General features: G+C 49.6%; 9 protein-coding genes across 9 annotated transcripts; 4 read left to right on the forward strand and 5 right to left on the reverse strand.

The window, feature by feature from the left end:
* On the forward strand, window positions 1-924 carry ONS95_014021 (uncharacterized protein; the record flags this gene model as incomplete). The annotated part of the gene is made up of 3 exons (XM_058507671.1): window positions 1-298; window positions 348-859; window positions 910-924. The coding sequence occupies 3 exons, from the start codon at window positions 1-3 to the stop codon at window positions 922-924; spliced, it is 825 nt and encodes a 274-aa protein (XP_058356841.1).
* Window positions 925-1,591: 667 nt separating this feature from the next.
* Window positions 1,592-3,533, reverse strand: ONS95_014022 (uncharacterized protein). The gene is made up of 2 exons (XM_058507672.1): window positions 1,959-3,533; window positions 1,592-1,911 (listed from the first exon to the last, which is right to left on the reverse strand). The coding sequence occupies exon 1, from the start codon at window positions 3,467-3,469 to the stop codon at window positions 2,396-2,398; it is 1,074 nt and encodes a 357-aa protein (XP_058356842.1). The 5' UTR covers window positions 3,470-3,533; the 3' UTR covers window positions 1,592-1,911; window positions 1,959-2,395.
* Window positions 3,534-3,629: 96 nt separating this feature from the next.
* SLD2 (DNA replication regulator sld2) lies at window positions 3,630-5,612 on the forward strand. The gene has a single exon (XM_058507673.1). It carries the CDS (start codon window positions 4,333-4,335, stop codon window positions 5,452-5,454), a length of 1,122 nt encoding a protein of 373 aa, XP_058356843.1. The 5' UTR covers window positions 3,630-4,332; the 3' UTR covers window positions 5,455-5,612.
* Window positions 5,613-7,598, reverse strand: ONS95_014024 (uncharacterized protein). Its single transcript, XM_058507674.1, has 5 exons — window positions 7,464-7,598; window positions 7,089-7,365; window positions 6,959-7,027; window positions 6,578-6,905; window positions 5,613-6,523 (listed from the first exon to the last, which is right to left on the reverse strand). The coding sequence occupies exons 2-5, from the start codon at window positions 7,117-7,119 to the stop codon at window positions 6,151-6,153; spliced, it is 801 nt and encodes a 266-aa protein (XP_058356844.1). The 5' UTR covers window positions 7,120-7,365; window positions 7,464-7,598; the 3' UTR covers window positions 5,613-6,150.
* A 1,010-nt stretch (window positions 7,599-8,608) lies between these two features.
* On the reverse strand, window positions 8,609-10,477 carry ONS95_014025 (uncharacterized protein; the record flags this gene model as incomplete). Its single annotated transcript, XM_058507675.1, has 1 exon — window positions 8,609-10,477. The coding sequence occupies one exon, from the start codon at window positions 10,475-10,477 to the stop codon at window positions 8,609-8,611; it is 1,869 nt and encodes a 622-aa protein (XP_058356845.1).
* Window positions 10,478-11,040: 563 nt separating this feature from the next.
* INT6 (eukaryotic translation initiation factor 3 subunit E) lies at window positions 11,041-12,409 on the reverse strand (the record flags this gene model as incomplete). Its single annotated transcript, XM_058507676.1, has 2 exons — window positions 11,041-11,955; window positions 12,005-12,409. 2 exons carry the CDS (start codon window positions 12,407-12,409, stop codon window positions 11,041-11,043), a joined length of 1,320 nt encoding a protein of 439 aa, XP_058356846.1.
* A 623-nt stretch (window positions 12,410-13,032) lies between these two features.
* Window positions 13,033-19,540, reverse strand: ONS95_014028 (uncharacterized protein). The gene is made up of 2 exons (XM_058507678.1): window positions 18,090-19,540; window positions 13,033-17,831 (listed from the first exon to the last, which is right to left on the reverse strand). Exon 2 carries the CDS (start codon window positions 17,803-17,805, stop codon window positions 14,686-14,688), a length of 3,120 nt encoding a protein of 1,039 aa, XP_058356847.1. The 5' UTR covers window positions 17,806-17,831; window positions 18,090-19,540; the 3' UTR covers window positions 13,033-14,685.
* On the forward strand, window positions 13,197-13,912 carry ONS95_014027 (uncharacterized protein; the record flags this gene model as incomplete). The annotated part of the gene is made up of 2 exons (XM_058507677.1): window positions 13,197-13,634; window positions 13,862-13,912. 2 exons carry the CDS (start codon window positions 13,197-13,199, stop codon window positions 13,910-13,912), a joined length of 489 nt encoding a protein of 162 aa, XP_058356848.1.
* Window positions 19,541-20,979: 1,439 nt separating the features above from the next.
* Window positions 20,980-22,131, forward strand: ONS95_014029 (uncharacterized protein; the record flags this gene model as incomplete). The annotated part of the gene is made up of 5 exons (XM_058507679.1): window positions 20,980-21,198; window positions 21,359-21,551; window positions 21,607-21,624; window positions 21,682-21,798; window positions 21,860-22,131. 5 exons carry the CDS (start codon window positions 20,980-20,982, stop codon window positions 22,129-22,131), a joined length of 819 nt encoding a protein of 272 aa, XP_058356849.1.
* Between the last annotated feature and the right edge of the window lie 71 nt (window positions 22,132-22,202).

The following is a 22,202-nucleotide window of genomic DNA, read 5'->3' on the forward strand; positions in this document are numbered from 1 at the left end:
ATGAAGACATTCTCCTCTGTCACTGCCGTCACGGCCTTGCTCGCTGCCACAAATGTCATGGCTCTGGAACGGACCTACCAGGGTTGCTACTCGTCATCCACAGGCATGACGCTCAATTCCACCCAAGAGTACAACTCGAGGGGATCATGTGGAGATCCGTGTTATGGTATGAACTCGGCAACATTCGCCATGACAAACAAGAACTTCTGCTACTGTGGTGACACCCTTCCCCCGGCATCAACCAAGGTGGATGATACCAAGTGCAACATCAACTGTCCAGGATACGGCACAGAGAGCTGTGAGTATACGCCATTGAAACGTTCCGAAATGTGCTGACATGTAAATAGGTGGTTCTAAAGGATTTTGGAGTGTCTATGTGACTGGAATTGCAGCTGAGGTTGAGAATGCACCTGCAGCCGCTTCGGATACCGTGAAGTCTTCGACAGCATCAGCTACTTCAACTGGAAAGCCATCTGTTGTTACTGTAGGAGGACAAACTGTTGTCGTTACCGCTGGTAGTGAAGCCACAAACTCTGCTACGTCATCCGCGGCATCAAAAAGTAGTGGACCAAGCAAAGCTGGCATCGCTGCAGGCGTCGTTGTCGGTGTTATTGCCATCGCAGCTATTGCTGGAGGTGCCTTCTTACTGATCCGTAACCGCAAGAGAAAGGCTATTGAGGAGGAATACAAGAGAAACGCTGCTGTGAGCAGTTTCATCGCTGGTGGTAAACCACCTACCAGCAGTGGAGGTGCTTCTTCATTCAACGATATGCGCCTTGACCCAGCGGTCATGGCTCAACGAAGGATGAGCGATGGTAGCATTGCCGACAACCAAGATTACTCCAGAAGAATCCTCAAGGTATGACGACTGGATATGACGAAACTATGTCACAACTAACACTGCTCCAGGTTACAAACGCTTGAGCACCATGTGACGACAACGAGTTTCCATGTCATTTAGCATCCCTCTGTCACAACGGCGTTATACGGTTTCTGGTCTCCCGACCCCTGGTCTGATTTCGGCTTTGCTTCGCCACTGTATAGGCCGCTGGTGTTTTTGTTTATAGGTGTGGCGTAGAATGAGGAATATGTCCTATATCCCCTCTTCAAGGGTCTCCGTTTTTCGATTTCGTCTCCTTGTCCTCGGCATAGGATCGAAATCTACGATTACAGTAACGCGCAAACAAACGTTCATACAAGCACGTTTTGTCACACCAAGTCCTGTCCTTATCGTCAAAATATTGTTCGCTTTCTTTTTTGGATTTTCCAGCCTCCTCCACGCACCCTTTCCTCTCGAATGAAGATGGAGAAAACATCTCCCATCATCATCGCTCTCGTCACCAAATCAACAAACTTTATATCCGGAAACGATCCTTGGAATCTCACTGTGGATGGCTGGTCATGGATTGGGATTTATACCATCCTTTTCCGCTCTGGCTGTGATATACGGGGATTTCGTGTACTGGTACTCTTACTTGTCTCACTTCTGTTGGATACAGATCTCGGGATGAAAGAAATGGGTATCTATCTACCTGTCGAGGATCGTGTGTTGAAGTAGTATAGACCTGATATAATGAACGACATCAAAGCTACTTTCATGTTTTGTCATCTCGTTATGTCCCTTTAGTCCGTGACCCCAATACTATCTAGGTTCTTCCGGCTATGTTTATATCTTTCACCGCTCGTTCTCTTATCCTTCTCGCATGAGCAAGTTCGGTAGTCGTCTACTACTGCTCAGATGTCACTCAGCTACACAATCTGAGAATATCCAGCACCGCTGATTTGACACTACCTTCCTTTATCGTCCACTGCACACCAGCTCCCCGACTGTGATAAACGCATCTCCACAGCACCAATAGCACAACATCCGAGTTGCAGCGTCTTGGCTTCTCTCCTCTGCTTGCTTTCTCGCTATCCGACGTCAGCCTTTGTTCATATGTCAGATCTACACCACTTACACAGTATGAGGATAGAGACGAAGCATGGAAGAAGTGACAGGAAGAGGATAGATTGGGCTCCAACTTGGAGATTGGAGATGGAAAGGAGAAGTGGGACGAGTGATTTTGTGCTAGGAATTAGGCAGCGGTTCTTGTAGATTTTAAAATTGATGATGGATTCTGGTATATTAGGTATTCATAGACATTCTTGTCCTTTGTACATGTGAGCAGCATCTCGATCTTCTGGAGCGAGGTATCCTCCCAGGAGCAGGACTGAGTCCATTACTGCCTCTGGAGGGCTCAGCTAGCTGATATTCTCGTATCTTTGCCGGTTACCCTCTCTTTTGCAGCGCTGGGATTTCATATTCCCGGCATTGGGATAGTCAAAGCTATATGGCTTCCACGTCGGTATTGGAGAGAAGGTCTAGAGGTATGCTTAAGCATTCCCTCAAGCACTTTCACCCATCTGCCCTTGCTTCTCTTCTCCAATACGGCACGAATCTTCCCCTGTCCCTCCCAGAACCATTCCCTCTCCTAGCCCTTGACAATCCTCTATACTCCCCTCTCCCCCTCCTCGTCCCTCCTCCTGAGCGCTCGCCCGTTCTCTCACCCTCCCCGTCTTTCCTTCCTCTAGCTTCAGCATACTGCACATGCCTATCCCAATCCGCCAACTCAGTGTACGGACTTCTCAACCAAGCCCTCAACTCGTGTAAAAACAGCCTCGTATTCTGCCTCCCCAGGAACTCACTCAGCATCTCCTCGGCTTGTCCACCACTCCCCTGGATATCTACTGTCTTCAGAATAGCAATGATGTATTCGAGTAAAAACTCTGCGTTGTTCGCCCGACGATCATTACTTCTGCTCGGACCAGACGTTGACGTGGCATCTGGATTCAGGAACGTAAAGACACGGAGTTCCCGCCTGATCCATTTGCGTGCTCGTGAGAGTAGTTCTGTGTCGCTGGTGAAGAGGGCAGGTGTGAGATCGCGGAAGCGCGAAACTCGATTGGTTCCGACATGGAGGGAGAATAGCTGGTCCTCGTAAACTTGTCTACGTCGGAGGAGGGCCTCATCTGGTGTTTGTGCTGGCGCGCGAGTATCTCTCCTCTCCCGGTATGGTCTTCTCCCCCTATAATCAAATCGACCCCTTGAGTTGTAGTTCGAATTCGAATTCGTGGTTGATGTTAAAGGAGGCGCATTGTTGTCTGTCGAGGCAACCTCATAGACCATGAAGGTCTCCGCATTCTTGAAGTCGTACCGCACAGTCTTGACATCTGCTTTACAGAGCGGACATGAAGACTGCTCCTGTAACCAACTGATCAGACAGAGAAAGTCGAAAGAAGCGTGTTGGCACGGCTGCGCAACTGCCTGGTCAGACACTCGCTCGAGGCAGATCACACAGCAGGTTTCGTCTTCGTCTTCGCCATCGCCTTCAGTGGGGTCGTCTTTCCGTGCTGCAGATATCTCTGCTAGAGTTGTTTGCAGAATCTGAGACCGAGTGTCGATGTCAATTTCGACATCTTCTTGGTCCATGAGAGGAGTGTTGAGCTTGGGTAGAGAGGTGAAGGTGAACTGTTGATAGAAGACGAGGCTGATGCGGGCGGGGCAGGGATGATGATGTTTTTGAGTGGCGGGAGCTAGCCGAGCGATAAGACTAAAGTGGCGTCACGATAGTGGAGTGGACGCGCCGGGACGCGACTTTTTGACGTCCCGGAGCTGCAAGTTCGCGTGAGTTTTGTGAGATCATAGCGAGATATGTTACGGCCTTGGAAAGCTCACAAAAAACACAACTGCCCAGGTTTTGCATATCTTGACAAAACACCTTACATTTTCTCCAGTTTCCCAGTTATTCCTACCTTGAATGCGACACTACGAAGTACTTGACTGCATCCCTTGAACCACCTGGAGCTCCTCAGCCCAGATAGGTCATGGAGGACTCCAAGAGAGCAGAATTGACGGAAACGTCAAACGCGCTTCGGGGGGAGTTGAAAGTATGGGAGAAGGCATTTTCTGCGGCGAATGAAGGCAAAAAAGCTTCTCGAGAGGACATCAAGAAGAACGCCGAGATTGGTATGTCCTTTAACCCCTACAAGATCGGCCAGTCTAGCTAACTCTTATCACCAGCTGCAAAATACAAAGAGTACAACAAGATCCGCGACATTCTCTCAGGCAAAATTCCATTACCTCCACCACCAGCACCACGCCAGACCCCTCGAAAGCGAAAATATGAGGAGCCAGCTGGCAACGAAGTCTCGAAACGACAGCAGATCTCAAGGACCCCGTCGAAAGGCATATTACAACCCTGGCAGGTCGATCCATATGATTCTCCATCAGTAATTCGGAACCTCTTCACACCATCAAAGAAAGCACTTGGACCAACTCCGCAGAAAGATGGCATGGTCTTGGGATTGTTCGACCTACTTGAGCAGGATATCACAGCGGCTACACCATCGAGAAGGAATGCTGAGGCCAAAGGGCTACCCAAAGCCATCCATGCAACCCCCCGAAAAGCAGGGGCGGAAATCGGACTCAAAGGCAGCAAAACACCTGGCTCTGGACGTCGATTGCTGGATGCTTTTGCTACTCCAGCAAAGAACCGCCATATTGGAGAAGCAGGCACGCCATCCTCAGTCTCAGAATTACATTTCAATACTCCGTCATTTCTGAGACGAGATAATCACAGAATCCAATTACCAGCCGTAAACGAAGAAGGCCCGGAATTGTCCCCTCAAATGGTCAGAGTACCTCGGAAACCACTAGTCAGAGGCTTGAGCAGTATGTTAGCCGGACTCCGTAAAATGGAAGACCAGGCGGCGGACGACGACCTGGACGCTCTTCGAGAGATGGAAATGGAAATGGAAGGCAGCAGCATGACTGTACCCAGACCAAAGCCAAACCCAACATCAACTGCCCAATCAAAACCAAACCCCATCCAGCCTGCTACGAAGGAAAATATCCTGGTAGCTGACAGCCAAACAAACCTCGTAGGTGCATTCGACGATGAGGCTCAATTCGACAGCGAAGCCGAATCACCAGAAATTGGACGTGACGGCCAACCCTTGAAAGTATACAAGAAGAAAGGGCAGAAACGCACAACCCGCCGGGTGAAAATGAAGCCCACACGCTCCAAACCTTCGCAACCATCCAAAACCCCAGCCGAGGATGAAGACAGCGACGACGAGGTCGCCGGTCCCAGTGACATCGTTCCAGAAACCCAAATTGATGGTGGTCTAGACGATCACTCAGAAACAGATCTTGCTCAAGACACATTCGAAGAAGCCGCCAGAAATTTTGACTCGGATTCTCAGAGCGAGTATACAGCTTCTGAAGGCGGCACGCGATACAAAAGACCGGATCAGAGTAAGAAACGGAAGGGGATGACGAAGGATGGGAAGATCAGATCGGTGGCGAAGAAGGTGAATGCCATGGCACATCAGAACTTCAAGAGGCTGAAGTTGAGAAATTCAGGGGCCAAGGGAGGACCAGCGCATAATAGTCGCTTTAGGAGGAAGAAGTAGCTTAGAACAGGACTGGAATGAATGAGTATCACTGTATTGAGTCTGAGCTGGACAGTGGATAGCTGGGCTAGCACTTGGCTGTGAGAGGAGCACTTTAGGTTTTATGAGAATCACGGCAGAAGAAATCACGTTGATGATTATGAGGGATACGCGGGCATATGTTTTGATTATTTGATTGGGATTTCCTGGATGATGCTCATAATGTTCATTCTGGCCTCCATTCCACTTCCCAGCTGTCCTTTCTCTCAATCATGAGCCCATACATACAGGTCGATTCCATCTTCGACCACAAGTTTCGTAATTAACATCCCATTCGTCCATCCATCCTCATCCATGATCATCATCCAACCCACTCAAATAAAGAATCCAGGCTCCCAAAAAGATAACAAAACCATCCATATCCGTGTCTGGTCAACTCCGTCCCAAATGCGTGCACGATCTTTCTGTCTGACGTCTTTATACACAAATCGAAGGTAAAGCACCCAAACGATGTTGGTTCACTCCGGTTGTACTTTTGTTCAAATTGATAAAAATCCCCAAATCACACCTTGGGAGACGGAAAGGTGTGTGTATGGTGTTTACCATCCAAATCATCATGCGCGCTGAAAGGTATCATCAAATATGCTTGCTGCAGCCAAAACTCTCTCACTTCTCCTTCCGATTGTCGTCTCGGCTCCACGAAAGATAAGCGGTCTATCAGCTGAATGCTTCACTCAGAACACGGATACTCAGAATCATGACCAGCAAGCCTATCGTAACGATGATAAGCAGAGCAAAGCCAAACCATCCGAGTACCATGGCTGTAGTTCCGACGCCGCTCTTGACGCTCCCGTTGCCGAAATCCTGCGCTATGATGGACGCTGCTACGGATGCAGTGTGTTGCCATAGAACGGAAACGAGTACGAAAATCGAGGCGATGAAGATGATTGCAAGGGCGATTTGGGAGACGGGCCGGGAGGGAAAGGGCTTGACTTCTCGTTCGCTACCGGAGGCGTCTTCTTCTTCGTGCCATCCAGGGAAAGTGGCGAGGAGCAAGAGGCAGATGAAGGCGAAGATGATGGCGATGATACTGCAATATGTCAGTGGCTGGGATTAGGATAGAAAAATCGAGGAGACAACATACATCAGGTATGGGAATACGATCATGTCCTTGAACTGACTGGCAAGCCAAATCAGATTCAAGGGATCTTGCGTCAGAGATATTTGGTCTGCGAGCGCGGTAGCATTGTTACTGCAGAGCCAGGATCCTCCATCTGGATTGATGCAGATACCGAAGTATCCAACTCGGGCTGCTAGAACGGCATCACCAGCTACTACTGCGATGGCATTGTGTACGTTGAAATCGACTTGGGCCGTTGATGGCTTCGGTGCATAGTCTTCGTAGTAGAGGGAGATGAGGAAGATATCGGGTATGAGAGGCGATGACGATGAACATCCTGCTAATAACAGTGCTGGAATGTGTCAGCTTGATTCAGGTCCGAACCATGGGATTATGGAGACTTACATAGTAATATGATGGCAATCGCAATCAGTATCATGAGTACATGATGGTATCCGAGGAACGGTATCAGCCCTATCAAACGGTTAGCAGCTGTTGTGGAATGAGAGATGATTTGCATTCTTCGGAGACATACTCATCCACCCCACTTGAAACCTCTGTGCCATTGCAACGCTCTCCTACTTCTTGTCTCGGTATATTCTAAGATCTGCCACTCCCGTCCTCCCTGCTTCGGGGCGACGTAGGAGTCGCAGCTGAGGAATGCTCAGCAACGCTGAAGATTGTATGCGAGGTTTGAGTTTGGGGAGCGAGGAATGTTCGACGGGTATCGCTATCGAGGAATGTAGATCTCGTTTCAAGTCGGTATAATTGTAGATGTATCGTTGTAGAGGTTATAGGAGTTTGCACTGCTTCTTTCGTTGGGAGCACGATGGTCAGAATCTATGTCAACAAAGCAAGCAGTATAAGGGAGGAAGAGGTAGAGGATGCGTAGCAGAATTGGTTTCTTCACAAAAGGGTTTTGGCCTTCAGCTAGTTGGGAGGAGGTATGGTATGCGAGCGGAGAGGAGGATGAATTTCGGGTGGTTGGGAATTCGTTACGTTGTTCACCAACCCCTTCGATTTGCGCTTCATTTGGAGCTCTCGGCTCGCCATCTGTTTTCTTTCGCGCCGTTCCTGGCCCGGCAACCCAGTGTAGTGGCGTAGGCGGGCGCTAGTGCAGCCACCCCTTGTCTTGGAGCGGGCTGGCGGGATCGCTTCAACCTTATTTATTCTGGCACTTCCATCGCGACACCTTTCGTCATCTGGACCCTTGGGATATTCTACGACGGATGCACGGAACAATACCAAGAGGTGTTGTATCATTACTTTATTTTCAAGCAAAGATGACTGATATGGAGACAACTGTTGTTCCGCTCTCCCTCTCTGTTGCTCTGGTGTTGAAAGAGGTGTCTGTTTATCTTGGCTGAGATCTCCATGACAACAGACGAATTACCTTGTTTTCGCGAGTTTTGGTCAATGCTTTTTTGCATGGGAGAAACGATCTTATTTTCTGGATAGCAAGGGGGCTCTGATGTTGTCATCGTGCTAGACCTGTTATCCTCCTGCCAACTGACTCATTGCCACGTTGCTGCAGAAAATCTCCTCTCTCTTTCAAGATGCACCACTTCAGCGAGGATGAAACTTCAAACTGTGCTGTGCTCCTAAGTGGCTTCCTAAAAACATCGAAACTCCCTTTGCCGCTTATTTTTCTGCGACATAATCAGATAATTGTTTTCTTTCACCTGGTTACCTCCCACCGGTGTGATTCTCTCAACTTGCTTACATTCTACGCCTCTTGGCAATAGCTGTGGATAGTGTGTACAACTCTCCGCAGATTCCAATGTGAAAATCGTGTTCTTGATAGTTTTTCTGGTACCCGGGCATGGATTTATCGAGTCAACAATAGCGCGCACCGAGGTAGTGCTCCAACAAACTAAGCCGGTGCGAGGCTCCTTCAAACATTTCAGTTCTACTGTAAACCAGTAGAGCCCATGCCATCTGCTGATAGTTATACTTTCAAGAATAACAAAAAAAAACGATGCATAGTCTCTAGTCTGAAGGGGTGCGAAACGGTATCTTGATCTGATATTTTGATACGGTCCTCTACCATGGCTCTTACAATGAATTCGACCGCCAGGTCACAGTCTTCCCCAACCATCCATGCAGATTACCTCCTGTACACGACCTCGTGTCGCCCGTAATCGGAGAGTCGTCATCGTCATTCAAATTGTCTATCCATTCATGTTCACGAATGTCCCTCTCAGCGACGGGAAAGCCATCCTCGTCACGCAGCCAGGTAAAGATATTTCTCGTTACCATTTCCGAACAGTCGTCATCTTCGTCATCAAGTCTCTCGTAGGTGATGGGAATAGATATATCCTTGGGTACCGGATATCCGTTCTTGGGCCGCAGTGGTGGTGTAGGAGAGGGTATAGAGGTGGCTGTGTTGTTTTCAATACATCGCCAGCTTAGACTCTTGAACTCAAGACTATGGCGAGCTTCGCATCTGACATGCTGACGAACCTCGATATTGGTGTCTTTTGTTGCTATACATCCGAATGGTGCAAATGGAAAGAGCGGAGGAACAGTATAGCTTTGCTCGTGGGACATATACAGCAATCGGCATTCATCCGCTCTCGAGATCTCCTCTTCCTCTTCCTCTCCCTCAACGCGACCTCCCGCAACCGGTTCCTGAATGAATGACATCAGTGTCCCGGTCCACGCCGCGACATTCAGATCAAGCTTCCACCATCCCCGTCTGGCTTCTTGTAAAGCACGAGTTTGGGCTCCGGTGATGAAAGCTCCCAGCCATAGCAAAGACAGACCAGGATCTCGCTTCATCATGGCCCGAAGGAGGACGTTCTGGTCTTGCATAGTCTCTGACCCAAGAACCTCAAATGTGCCTTGCAGGAACGCACCACAGATATTGCTTTCTACGCCGCGTTCAAAGAATACGCTGTTGAGGAGTGACTTGACACCCACGGCGTTGCAGCTTAGTGTTGTGAGACTGTCCAGGTACTTGAGATTCGTCCATATTGAGCTGAAAATACCGGGAGATTGTTTCGTGGTTGAGCGTAGGTTGTGTCCAGCTCGTGGGGGAGGTAAATTTACTATTCTGTTTTCGTATTGAGCGACCGGAAGAAGTAGTGCGGCGGCCAAAGCAGCATGGCTCTGCTCAACCACATTATGATATTCGCAGTAGCCCCAAAGAAATCTCAAAGCTGTTCCGAATGATGCTGCAGGTCGGTACCCTGGAGAAGGTGGAGATGACGCCTCGCGTGAGAGTACCAGAGGTTGCTCTGATGCAACTTTCGTATGCCACGGGGAGTGGAGAACTTGTCCCCTATCACTCAGAATAGTGGTTTTCCAACCCCCTTCTGGAGCAAGAACAGCTGCCCACCATCGAGCAGCGTCATCGTCAACATACCCTAGCTCAATAACCACTTTGCTGGAGTCGTCCGAATAATCCTCAGATGATATATCTCTGCCTGTCCACTCAGCCAGAGAATTCATATACTCTGGACCAGCAACTCCAGGAATGATCTCTGCCCATCTCGCAGAAAGGATATAAGTCCAAGCCAGGATAAGCACGGCAATATGATCTTCATCATCGCCACAAATCTTTGACAAATCAAATTCCTGTCTCTTAGTTTGAGAAATATTGATATTGACAGGACGGTCTGAAGCGACGTGAATGTAAAATTTCTGATCGAAGCCTGGTGAATCGCACGGGGATTTGGCTGTTCTCCAGGTAGAGATACCCTCTGCAAGAACAGTGTTTGAAAATGACTTGTCAAGAACAAGGTCCTTCGGAAACGACGGATGGGAGAGCAGTGCAGTGTCGGCTTGTAAGATCGAGCTCAATGAAGGATGTTTGCCCCGAGCATCATGAAGTGCCTTCTTCTGCAAATTATGCCAAGTTCGAAATCCTCTCTCGTACATAGCTTTGAACGCTTGCTTACTTGGACGAACTGCATCTTGCATTGTGGCCAGAAGTATCGAAGGAATCGCTATCCACGGGATAGCTGGTGTTGATGTTTACTCTAGGCAACCGAGTGGCAGCATTGGTCAGTTTCGACATCCAGAATGGAAGCAAAACAGCGCACTTTGTTCTCGCGTTAGGCTAGCGAAGGTGCCTTTGTTGTCATGAATGGACGAGCCAGGCGAACAGATCTCACTCGCGTCATGACATTGCTTCCCATACGATAACGCACTTGTGGTCACATATTCGAATAGAAGACAGGTAATTGCACAAGATCATGCATGCATTTCATTCAATGCTGGTCACGGCGTATGCAAGTATGCAACTTCTATCTCCACGCTCGAAAACATACAAATCGGACCACCATCTATATACGGCAGCCGATCCTTTTCGCGTCTCTCGTTCTTTCAGTTCCCGCAAAGAAGATCCCAGCCCAAGAACGCCAGCCATGCAGAGTGAGACCAGACAAGCAGTCCTTTCCTTCCATCCTTCATCCATCATCCCCAACATTCGCAATCCCCTTACTCGTGCATCGAATTGGTATTGAGGCTTGGACGAGACTACCTCACTTCGCAACCGCAGCGCTCAGAACCTGTGTTCTGAAAAAACCGCCCTTTGTTCGCTCAATGACCTGTTGATACACGCTGCTAGGTGGGTGGTTCATGACAACTGTACCCTCCTTGTAGTCGATCTTAGCATCGACTCTGGTATCTCTGATCAAGTTGACGATCCACTTCTCGCCCTCATCCTGGTTCAAGCCCAATCTCGCACTCAAGTCCTTGATATCGATTCTCTGGTGAATCTTGCAGTAACTCTCGGAGATCAAATGTCTGGCAGCCTCAACGAAGTTGTCTGCGGCAGAAACGAGGAAGAAGTCGGAGCGGAGCACTTCCTCAGCCTCAGAGAGCTTCTTTTGGGCCTCCTCGAAATCGAAGTCGATGTAGAGCGCCTTGATGAAGTCGGTGACAGGATCCTGGTACTCGTAGTTTTCTTGCTTGACGATGCGGATGATATCCTTGAGCTGCTTCTGGTATTGTCCGGTGTTTCTTGTGCGGTTTCTGTTGGTGATGACGGCAGCTGTGAGATATCTGAGGATCCATGGGCAGGCGGTTTGGATGGTGTTGATGAATGGTGCGGAGAAGAAGAGTTCGCAGATAGTATCGCGGCCGGCCTCGTAGTTGAAGAAGGGGAAGAGAGCCCAGTGGATGAGCCATGTTCGGTGAGTGAGTTGTGCGAGTGGGTTGCTGAAGAGCTTGGTATCGATCGATTCCTTGACCTTCTGCACTTCCTCCATAGCAACCTCCCAGTTTGTGGTCAAGATCTCTGATGCGAGCTTTCCCCATGTAGCGGCAGCAACTTTGTCGTTATCAGTGGAAAGAATTCGGAATTGGTAGAGGAGTTCAGCGGCTGCCTGATAATTTCCGCAGCTGTATTGGAAGTTACCAAAGTCGTACAGGACATTGATCATGTCGAGGGTAACCTAATAATCGTGAGCAAATGGTCCTCAATACACAGCGTATTCCACATACATCGTGATCCTTCTTCAAGAACTCCAAGTTTGCGACCTTGTCACTTCTCAGTCCAGTAACAACGTCCTCTCGGCTAAGAAGATCCGTGATCTTCTCACTCTCTTCTGAGTATTTGTCCAGCCGATCCAGAACCTCCTGTCTCTTGGTCGCGAACTCCGCCGGGGCATCGTCCAAACCCTCCAGCTCGCAGTACAACGAAGCGACGTAGTCCGTCATATTCGTCTTCTTCAGCAGCTCATATTTTGTCCTGGTGACATCCTCGCTGGGCTCCTCCTCATCCTGACCTTCGAGAAATTGTAGCAAGGGAAAGATCAAGTGGCGGTCCAAGTGGGTGACAAGTTTTGGCAGCAGGTCGTACTCCTTGGCGATCTCCTCCGGAGTCCTGGCGGGCGCGTTCTCTGCCATGATTGCGACTGGTTTGAGGTTGAAAGGAAGTCGTCGTCGTCGTGGTGGGGTTCAGTCATGAATATCAGTTTGTGGGAACGCCAAAAATTTAGGAACTAGCGACGTTTTGGCCTAGTCGGCTTTGCGGGGTTCAAGAGGCTGTGAACACAACAAATCGGCAAACCTGACATCTATTGAGTGTCTGCATTCAAATTCTTGAGATTAGATTGAAGGAGAAGCTGTTATATCTAGATCTGGTTCACGAAACTCAGCTTTGATTAGAGGTAAACCGAACATGAGAAGATGTACCTCTGTCAAAAACGCCTGGAAAATCGACCTTCACCGTGAAACGCCTTTGAAAGTGACCATAGTGCAATATGTTAAGAAGGCATTGGTTAGTGGATGCAGTTGACTCTTCAATATAAAATATATTATACATGACTTCCAATTACTATGTTCTGGATGCTTGTAGACAGTAAGTACTTCGCAATAAATGAGAGGGCCGGCACACTGTTTCTAGCCAAACATATTCTGCATTTGCATGCAAGCGCTCTCTGTGAAGATTTCCGGGTCAAAATGCAAGCTTACATTCATTATCTTCAGTAAAGCAGAAATTTAAATAAGCCTCTGCAAACAAGTCTTGATGAGAATATGTCCCTCTGAGTATGTTACTCCACCCCCTGTCAGCCTCGCTAGTTCCCTAGCGCAACTTTCCATTCTGGATTCGCGACAACATCAAGCTCAACTTTCTGAGCTGTTCGGCAGATTCAAGTAGCACTTCAGTCAACCACAACTCCCCACCTCTACAATGGCGTCTACACTCCCCCTTTCCTTCCTCCGACCAATGTCCCTCCCACGACCCTCAACTCTCCACAAATACCTCAACCTATCTCGCCCAGCACTCTCGCAGTCAACAACCCTCCGATACACATCAACATCAAGCACAACCACATCCACACCCACGTCGTCTTCCTCCTCTCCCTTAGCATCAGCTCAGACACCACAATCCTCTTCGCCTTCAACATACACCAAGACCGCACCACTCAAGCCCTATCGCTTGGTCCGCACACCCAGCAACAAACTCCCCATCTACCTCCTCTGGAAAGCCGGCGGCAACAAGAAGCTCACGCGCGTGCGCAAGATAGAAGGAGATGTGAATATGCTGAAGACGGACCTGCAGGTTGCGCTGGGTATGAAAGAGGGGGATGTGACGGTCAATCAATTGGCGAGGCAGGTTATTGTTAAGGTATGTTCTTTTTCTTCCAGTTCGGTTGCTTGGGGGGAAAAGGGGAGGGCAAAGGGCAAATGATAAGGAATCAGAGGGATAACAGGTCTTGATGGGGTTTCGGATGATTGGCTATAAGGTTGTGGAGTTCTGCTAGATGGTTTGGATCTTGACTTTTGGCAAACTTGTCGAGGGGAGCATGCATTGAGATGAAGGAGAATGTAACTTGCTAACATTTTGCCTAATAGGGACATATGAAGCCCCAAATCGAGAAATTCTTCACGGATCTGCAACAATAGAAAAGGACCGGTCACCAGGAAGGTATTAGGATGGCGAGAGAGTGGAGGCAATATGGGATATCATCAGCGGAGTGCGAAGGGCGACGCTTGTATCATAGATGCTTGCATTGTAGACTTACTGTATTGGGGGATTGGAAGGGCTTTGAGTCTAGTAAAGCCTTCAATCAGGAGATAACTGAAGTCAAATTTCCAGTAGGATTGTAGGGCCATTAGATGTATGAAATGTACCATAGATAGAATATCGACCTCGTCCGACTTGAAATCTCGTTTCAACCAGGAAATTTTGCAAGTGGAGAGCCGATCCAAGCAAGCAATTTATTCATTGCATTGTCTGTCTGTCTGTCTGTCTCTGCGTTCTTCTCTCTGTAGACAAAATAATGCTATATGTACACTACTAGTATCGTTCCCATCCTTTCCAATACAGCCACTCCATCATCCCACACATATTGCCTTCACTCTCACTCCCTCACCTTTCGTTCCACTCTCGACGTAGAAAGACCCAAACCAAGCCGATACAACTTTACAATAGCAACCCGAGAGAGCGAGACACACCAAGACAGAGAATGTAACAATCCAAGAACCAAGGAAAAGTAGTAACTTCGTTAACCAATGAAGCCATGCTGGTAAACAAAAGGCAATTCATTCACACCCATCAAGTAAAACGCCGGCCGACCGACTCCACACGCTGATAATAGGTCATTGGATGCGTCTATGGAAATGTGATACAAATGTGAGGTATAAGATTGGGATCATGTTTTGCGTCCTCTGGCTATTTATGTGCCTAGCCCCGCATATGCACACAATTGTTTTAGAACCCCTTGAAGTCGAGGTTGCACGATCCGCAGTGTTCCTAACAAGCTATCCTTCGATGGCAGACCGTGGAGGGGTATAGTAGATGTTAAGTCTTCCGGGTCTTTGGATTTCTCTGCCAATCGGCGAAGGACTGCAATGCTGCCCATTGTAACATGAAGCAATGCTTCATCCTCGACACCTTTAGGAAAAGCAGGTGCTCGTTGATGTTGTAGGTGAGGTGTTGCCTCGAGGCACAACATCATTATCAGGCGACAGAGCCTGTGGGCGAAGCCGTCATCAGATGTCAGCCAGGATTTTGCCACACCAGTTTCATACCCAGGTGCAAGATTGGACAGAATCTCGGCAGCAAGCATTCCTTGCATTAGTGAAGGTTTCCGCGCCTCAACGACCGCAAGTAGGCCGCCTCGTTTGGAATCGGGCTTTTCGTCTGGTATCGTCGAGATAGCAAGACCGAATGTTCGAGTCAAGAGGTCGAATGGTGGGAAGGAGGCAACATCTGAAGCGAATATAGTCTTGTAATGTGTCCGATTGGGTTCGTCTCTGGCCAACAGCTTGGCAAGCGTGTCCACAGCACAAGGAAGGTATATGTGAACAGCGGGATCAAATGAAGAGAACGAAACCGTGTCAGAGTTCGTCGTGTTGGGCGGAGGGCATGGCGCAAAGGCAAGCAAGAAGTGAATCATGCATAACGCTTGCTCCCGTCCAGGCAATTCAACGGACTGGGCCAGATTGGATAGAAATGTAATGACATCCTTCATGAAGTCCAAGGTATTCTGGTTCGTTCGAAGTAACATGTTTCGAGTGCCAAGGTATCGAATGACAACACATAGAAACTTGATGACGAGTTCGTCGGCTAGAAGGGCATGATTGAATTCCTCAAACGAGAGATTTCGGAGAATAGTTGTAAGGCATAATAACCTTTCAACAGCTCGATCCAGCTCGTACTCAGGTGAGCCAAAGAGTGGAATTTCTCGCAGGCCCTGATTGTCAGACCGACATCCACGGGCCACGTCCTCATATGAGCTGATGAGCATCACGTCTGAGACCTCTGCCGCATTCTCTGCCAGTAATTCGACTTGCACTTCAGCGCAGTCAACTATGGTCTCCACAAGATCCTCGCATTGGCGCACATCTAGTCGGACTGATGAAAGTGTCAACATGGCCAGAGTATCCAGGGCCATCCGTACTTCAGCATTGATGCCCGACTGTAGACTCATGGTCAAAGCATGAATATCGATCATTCCCATGTCTCCGACAGGTGGCATGTCAGGTCGGTATGCCAAAATCTTCTTTCCGATTCTCTCCAGTGACTCTAACTCATATCCACCCCAGTTATCTAGAACCCGCACCTTTGGCTGTAACTCTTTGGGGAGATTGTGTGGTTTGGTCGCGGCTGGATCGGTTGCACTGACAAGGTGTGGCGACGATAAAGTTCCAAGCTTACTTGCAGATATGGGAGACGGCATTGTAAAAGTCGATCCATTCTGCGTCGGTGTCGCATCGACATTTCTAGAGAGGCTGTTTCTCGAATGGCTTTGCTGAGCCATGGCCATTGGATGTGGCCCTTGAGCTTGTTGTGGGGTCGAGAAGCCGTTCACTGAGGCTGGCGGAGCGTGATGTATTGGAGTCATTTGTTTGACAGGAGTTGTGTGGGGATGTTGTTGCTGAATGTGATGCTGTTGGCCCATGATTTGCTGTTGCTGAAGAAAGCCCTGTGATTGCTGCATGGCTTGAGGGTTCATCGGTTTTGTTGGAGACATCTGAGGCCCTCCAGGGATATTGGGATTTTGCTGCATCATGGCGGCCCTTTGGCGTTGTTGATTCAGTTGCCATGCCTCTTCAAACAGCAGAAGATTACGCTCATAATGGCTTTTCAATTGTGGAGGCGCCGCTTGGTTCTGCAATGGATGGAACTGCATGGCTTGAGCAACCTGACTCCAACCATTCTGCTGCGTAACCTTTTTGTATCCCCCAAACTTTATTACGGCCATGTATAATGTCAACAGTGATACTTGACGATCACCCACAATGGGATTCATATCGAGGGGAAGATTCTTCTGCTGCATGAATGCAACCAAGCTCTTCATAAAGCTTTCTGGATTTGGACCACTGCGAGAAGGCGCAGGGGGTTGCTGGGGGCGCATGCCCGCGAATTGGCCGTTTGGTGCTTGCATAGGCCCTTTACCCATAGGACTGGCTCCTGGCGGGAGGTTTTGCTGACGAGCTGCCATCATATTCCTCTGCTGGATCTGCTGTTGTAATTGAATCTGCTGGTACATCATCTTTTGTTGGTCTAGATGATTCTGAGGTCGTTGCTGTCCAGGCTGTGGTTGTTGGCCTTGCTGATACATTTGAGGTTGTTGCATGTGTGGTTGCTGCATCTGAGGTGTTGGCATGCCGCTCGGAGGTGGTGCTGATGATCGTTGAGGTGGAGGTGTGAAGTTTTGAGCGAATCCTTGAGCAAACCCAGGGTTCTGAGCGTAAGGGTTACCCGGCTGAGGCGTCTCGGTCCTTCCTCCTTGTTCTGATTGTGATGGTGATGCTTGAGGAAATTGTTGCGCAGCTGGGGAGAACGGATGTGGAGACGCGGTAGAGACTCGTTGCGGGACGCCTCCGGGACGGAGCTGGTTAGCCATTATTGGAGACGGACTGGCATTCGCTGAACCATTCTGCAGATGTGCATATGGAGGTTGCTGAGGCGGATGTTGTGGAGTACCGTTCTGGGGAAACCCTGGATACGGAGCTTGTTGCGGCGTTTGGGATCGCGAGTTTGGCAGCATACCAGGTGCTTGACGCGGCGATGTCCCTAAGCTGTCCTCCCTCGGTCGTGGTCTCTTTGCAGGAACCACGGGGTTAGTCTGATAGACGGGATTGTTAAAGGCAGGAGAGCCATTGCGCATCGCGCCGCCATTTTGCATCCTCTGTTGTAGTTGCTGATTTTGGAATTGGGAAGGATCGAAGGAGGGAGGGTTGTTCATGAAGGTCGAGTTCTCGAGCATGGCTCCGTTGGGGTTGGGATCGAGATTGAAGCCGGCGCCATTGTGGTTCTGGACGGCGGCGTCGTTCATCCAGGAGCTCATTTCTATGAGATAGTGAGGCAGCCCATCTGCAGGCGACAGTCAGCTACAATGAATTGGACCAGGGCCTCCATAGATGGCCGCAAGGGCCGAAAAGAGATGACCAAGCGCGAATTGAGGCTCACGCGATGGAAGTCGCGATGGGGGTGCAAAGCAGTGGATGGCACCAAGGCCTCAGCATCCGCAGCCTCAACAACGATGAGCAGCAGGCGCGGTAGTACCTACGCCATCACGGGACATCGAGATACGCGCAATAGAGGCAGGTTGGGATGGAATGGAAGTCTTACCTAAGTTAATATCGCGCCTGGCTGTTGATGTATGCTCAGAGGGTTCTCTGCTCGCCGTAAGTCAAACCGCGCGAGGCCGAAGGCGGGTAAGTGCTGCTAGGGCGGACTAGGTTCTATTTTTACCGACGAAATGTCGCAAGCTGTGTCGAGATCACTATGAAAAATACATCGTCAGCTTGTGCTTGTTGGTGCGCCGTGTATGTCATTGGATCTGCGCATCGAATTGATGGCTCGCCCGACGGTGATGGCTCTGCTGGGTGAGAATCACGTGTTGGTGGTGTGATCAGAAGTCGCCGGTGAGGTGGCAAGTCAACCAGCGTTATGTCCGAATAGGCAGCAGCATGGAGGGCAAGGGAGGACAGCCGCGACAACATACCTATAAAGATACAACTCGGGCCTGGAACGTGAGCCTCGAGATGGGATCTGGAACTGGATCCTGCTGGTTACTACTACTGGCGGAGTGTTGCCGAGTGTTGTGGATGGGGCAAGCCTGGGAAAGGCGGCTGGTGGAGTGTCTTTTCCCCTCAAACGCAACGCAACGCAACGCGGTGCGGTGCGGTGCGGTGCGGTGACACTCACGGCGCAGACCGGCGACTAGGCCGAGGACTGAAAGTCGATGTTTTCTGGGCCCAGCAGGGAGGCGAACAGGCACAGAAGTGAAAAGGGAGGTGAGGAGCAGGGAGCTTCGGCGTAGGTAGGCGTCCAGAGTGTGGTGCGTTATCGTTAATTGGGGGGAGTTTCTGCTTCTGCCACGGTGCTGCGCGCTGCTGTGTGAAAAACCTAACCTGAGGGAGTTTGGCTAGCAAGCGATCGAATCAACGCCCGCGCTCGGGTGTGAAGGCAGATCATCTCGTCCCAGCCACCAAACCAACCCATTTGCAATCTGGAGCCCGCGAAGCCTGCTGTTCTGCGGACCACCGTGAAGCGCGAGCATCGTGTGATTGCTGTCCTATGATCTCGCTGTTAGTTCGCGCTGGCGACGTGGTCAGTCATGTATAGCAATAATTGCAGCGAATTGCCTGCTCTCCCGGGAGCCCATGTCTCGATGCGGTGAAGCTGCAGGCTGCTTTAAGCCCTGTCTCATAGTGCTGGAGTCGGCTGTGATGGCTGGCGAATCCACTGATGGGTGACACATGGAGAACATGGTCGTAGAACAATTCGAGGGCGTCGTGATGATCTGGGAGAAGGATCATGAGCTTCAGGAATGTCAGATTAGGCGTGTTGGCGGCGGTGGAAGGTTCCATGCCATCCTTTATTCGAAAGGGCTCCAACTCTCGGCTGCTACAGTGGCATGAAAGTTGGCTGACCATTGAAGTCCGACTAATGAATGAGAACGTCAAGGGCAAGCATCCAGGACTGAACAAACAGGACTGAATAATAGGAGAAACAGAGGAGTGAGGTCCGGCAGGTGGCGGGGGGAGGGGAGGGGCTTTATGTAGAATTGCTGAGCTTTCAATAGTAATAGTCCTTAGAAGAGGACGACAGGGCCAATCTTTTTTAAGCATACCTAGCACCTGAAGGTACCTTACACCTTACTCACTTCCACACGTCGTGACAACCAGCACCAGCACCAGCACCAGCACGGAAATTTAGGTAGGGCAGGCAAGGAAGAAACAAAGGCAGACCAGCCTGACCGGGGCCCGGACGGATAAGCTTCTGCATGGTTTGGCGTCATAAAACACTCCACGCTGAATCTTACCTCTAGGAACTGGGAGCTATCTCCTCTGGCAACCCATCCAATCCAGAGTTGTGCTCTTTGGTCCCCGTCACACTTCACACAGACCAATGGTCTTGTTACAGACCGGCGTCTTTCGTAGCATGATCCCTTTCCTTTTCCCACGGGCAACGTCCCCCGCTGGCATAGCGTTAGATTTATTCTGATTTGATCGACGGCAGGCTGTTTTCCTCGCGTGAGATGGAGATGGAGATGGAGGGGCGAATTAATGAGGCACCGGCACACTTGGGACTATCCCGGCTCGCTCGTTTGACCTCACTCCAAACGCCAGTTAGTACAGATTCTTACAACTCACCTGCGACCCCGACCATCCTCGATGCTAGACTTCAATTTCGACGGTATTCAGTAGAGAATCCCAATTGTTCGTCCACTACCCACTTTCTCTTCTCCTCGGCTGGTGCCACCGGCTACTCACCGAAGCATCACTTCTGAGACCGCCGCTCACAAATAAGGCTATCTGCGGCAAAGTGTGCCTTCTTTCCCAGGACCTGGCTTCCGAACATGTCAACTGTTAGGTTTTGGGCCAATTTTATTAAGCAGTAGTGGAGACTTTGTCTCTCCCACACCACTTCTCAAACACTTGTATGGAACGAAAATCGACGGATGAGGAATGGAGCCTTGGACATGGACGGGAGGGCGTTCTCTTTTCGACCTCCTCTTCTTATGAGCAAGGATGAGAGTCGACGCATGCCAGCTTCCCTGCATGAGACAACGTCCAATCCATTGCCGCGCATCACAAGCCCAAACTGCATGGATTAGCACGGATATGACCAAATGAGTAAGTGCTGCAGGATAAAAGCAGATGGCCGTAGCGGGTTGGGTTGATCTTGGATCGCCGGGGGTAAGCAAAGGATGTGTAGCAAGAGGTCAGGACAGGCCCTAATGTTGGGAGGAAAAAGCAAGCCCAGAAAGTGTCTCCCATTCCGAGAATAGGTAGGTACCGGGTGCCAAGCATGTTAGCGATACTCACGTGAAAGTAGCTTCAGACCCCTGTCAATAGTGGAGAACGTTTGGTGGAATCTGGAGATGCGCTAAGTTGGTACGACTTTACCACATATAACAACATCGGGAAAAGAGGTGGTAACACACAGCCACAAATATTGTACGCGTTCAGGTATCAATCTCACTTGTGGTCTCAGGCTAAATACCTACAATATGGCCAAACGGAAAGCGAAAGTTCTGGAGGAATTGGAAGAACCTCGAAGGTCTGGCCGTCGAATTTCCACCAGGTCTGAGGAGGTTCCTACTGAACCAGCAGCGAATGCCCCAGCCAAGAAGGCCCAGAAGGAGCCGAAGAGAAAGGCATCGACGAAGGAATTGACGAAAGAGATTGAGCCAATCGTCAATGGCAAGATTGACGAGGAGTCAGACTCGGTAGGGCTTTCCAGAAGCTTTGTACTCTCCTTTTACTTCACGCCTCGAATGGAGCATCTCCATATCAACTCCAGCCAATCACGTGTGTCATCTTGTCTTTAGAAATGTCATCTCTCCAAATTTCATCTGTCTATTGTTTTATAGTACTGATATGTTATAGAAACCCACAAAGCAAAATAGAAAGACAAAGTCCTCGGCCACTGCAAAAGCTAAACCCACCGAGGATGATGTTTCAACCGGTCGACAGTACTGGCTCCTGAAGGCGGAACCCGAATCACGAATCGAGAAGGGCAAAGATATCAAATTCTCAATCGATGATCTAGCTGCCAAGACAGAGCCAGAGCCCTGGGATGGTAAGTCTCTCCTCTCCTGAGTTATGCGTGGTTCAGTCCTAACATCGTGACATAGGCATTCGGAACTTCGCAGGTACATTCTTCCCGCACCACACTGTTGCATTTTGAACGTCACGTTAACAGTCTCCAGCACGTAACAACCTCCGTGCAATGAAGAAAGGAGATCTAGCATTCTTCTACCACTCAAGTTGCAAAGTCCCCGCCATAGTCGGCACAATGGAGATTGTACAAGAACACACACCTGATCGTCAGTCATCCCTTCATTTCCTGTATTCCCTCAATCCCAATTCTCACTCACAAACCTATAGTAACCGCCCATGACCCGTCCGCACCATACTACGACGAATCATCCAAGCCCTCGGACCCCAAGTGGTCCGTCGTCCACGTGACGTTCAAGCAGAAACTCATCACGCCAATCACGCTCAAAGAGATGAAAGAATGGCAGGCCGAGAAAGGACACCCCTTGGAGTCCATGCAGATGTTGAAGATGACGAGAATGAGTGTCAGTAAGGTCAGCGAAGGAGAGTGGCGATTTCTGCTCGGTGAAATGGAGAAGAGGGGAGATGTAGTTGAGGAGTAAGATCTAGAGAGGGTTGGAAGCGGGCAGAGGGTTGTAAGAATAAGTATGTGAGTGAATGGCGGTGTACAATA

Source organism: Cadophora gregata (assembly GCF_030347475.1).
Source record: "Cadophora gregata isolate MNR1 chromosome Unknown scaffold_8, whole genome shotgun sequence".
Taxonomy (NCBI): Eukaryota; Fungi; Ascomycota; class Leotiomycetes; order Helotiales; family Ploettnerulaceae; genus Cadophora; species Cadophora gregata.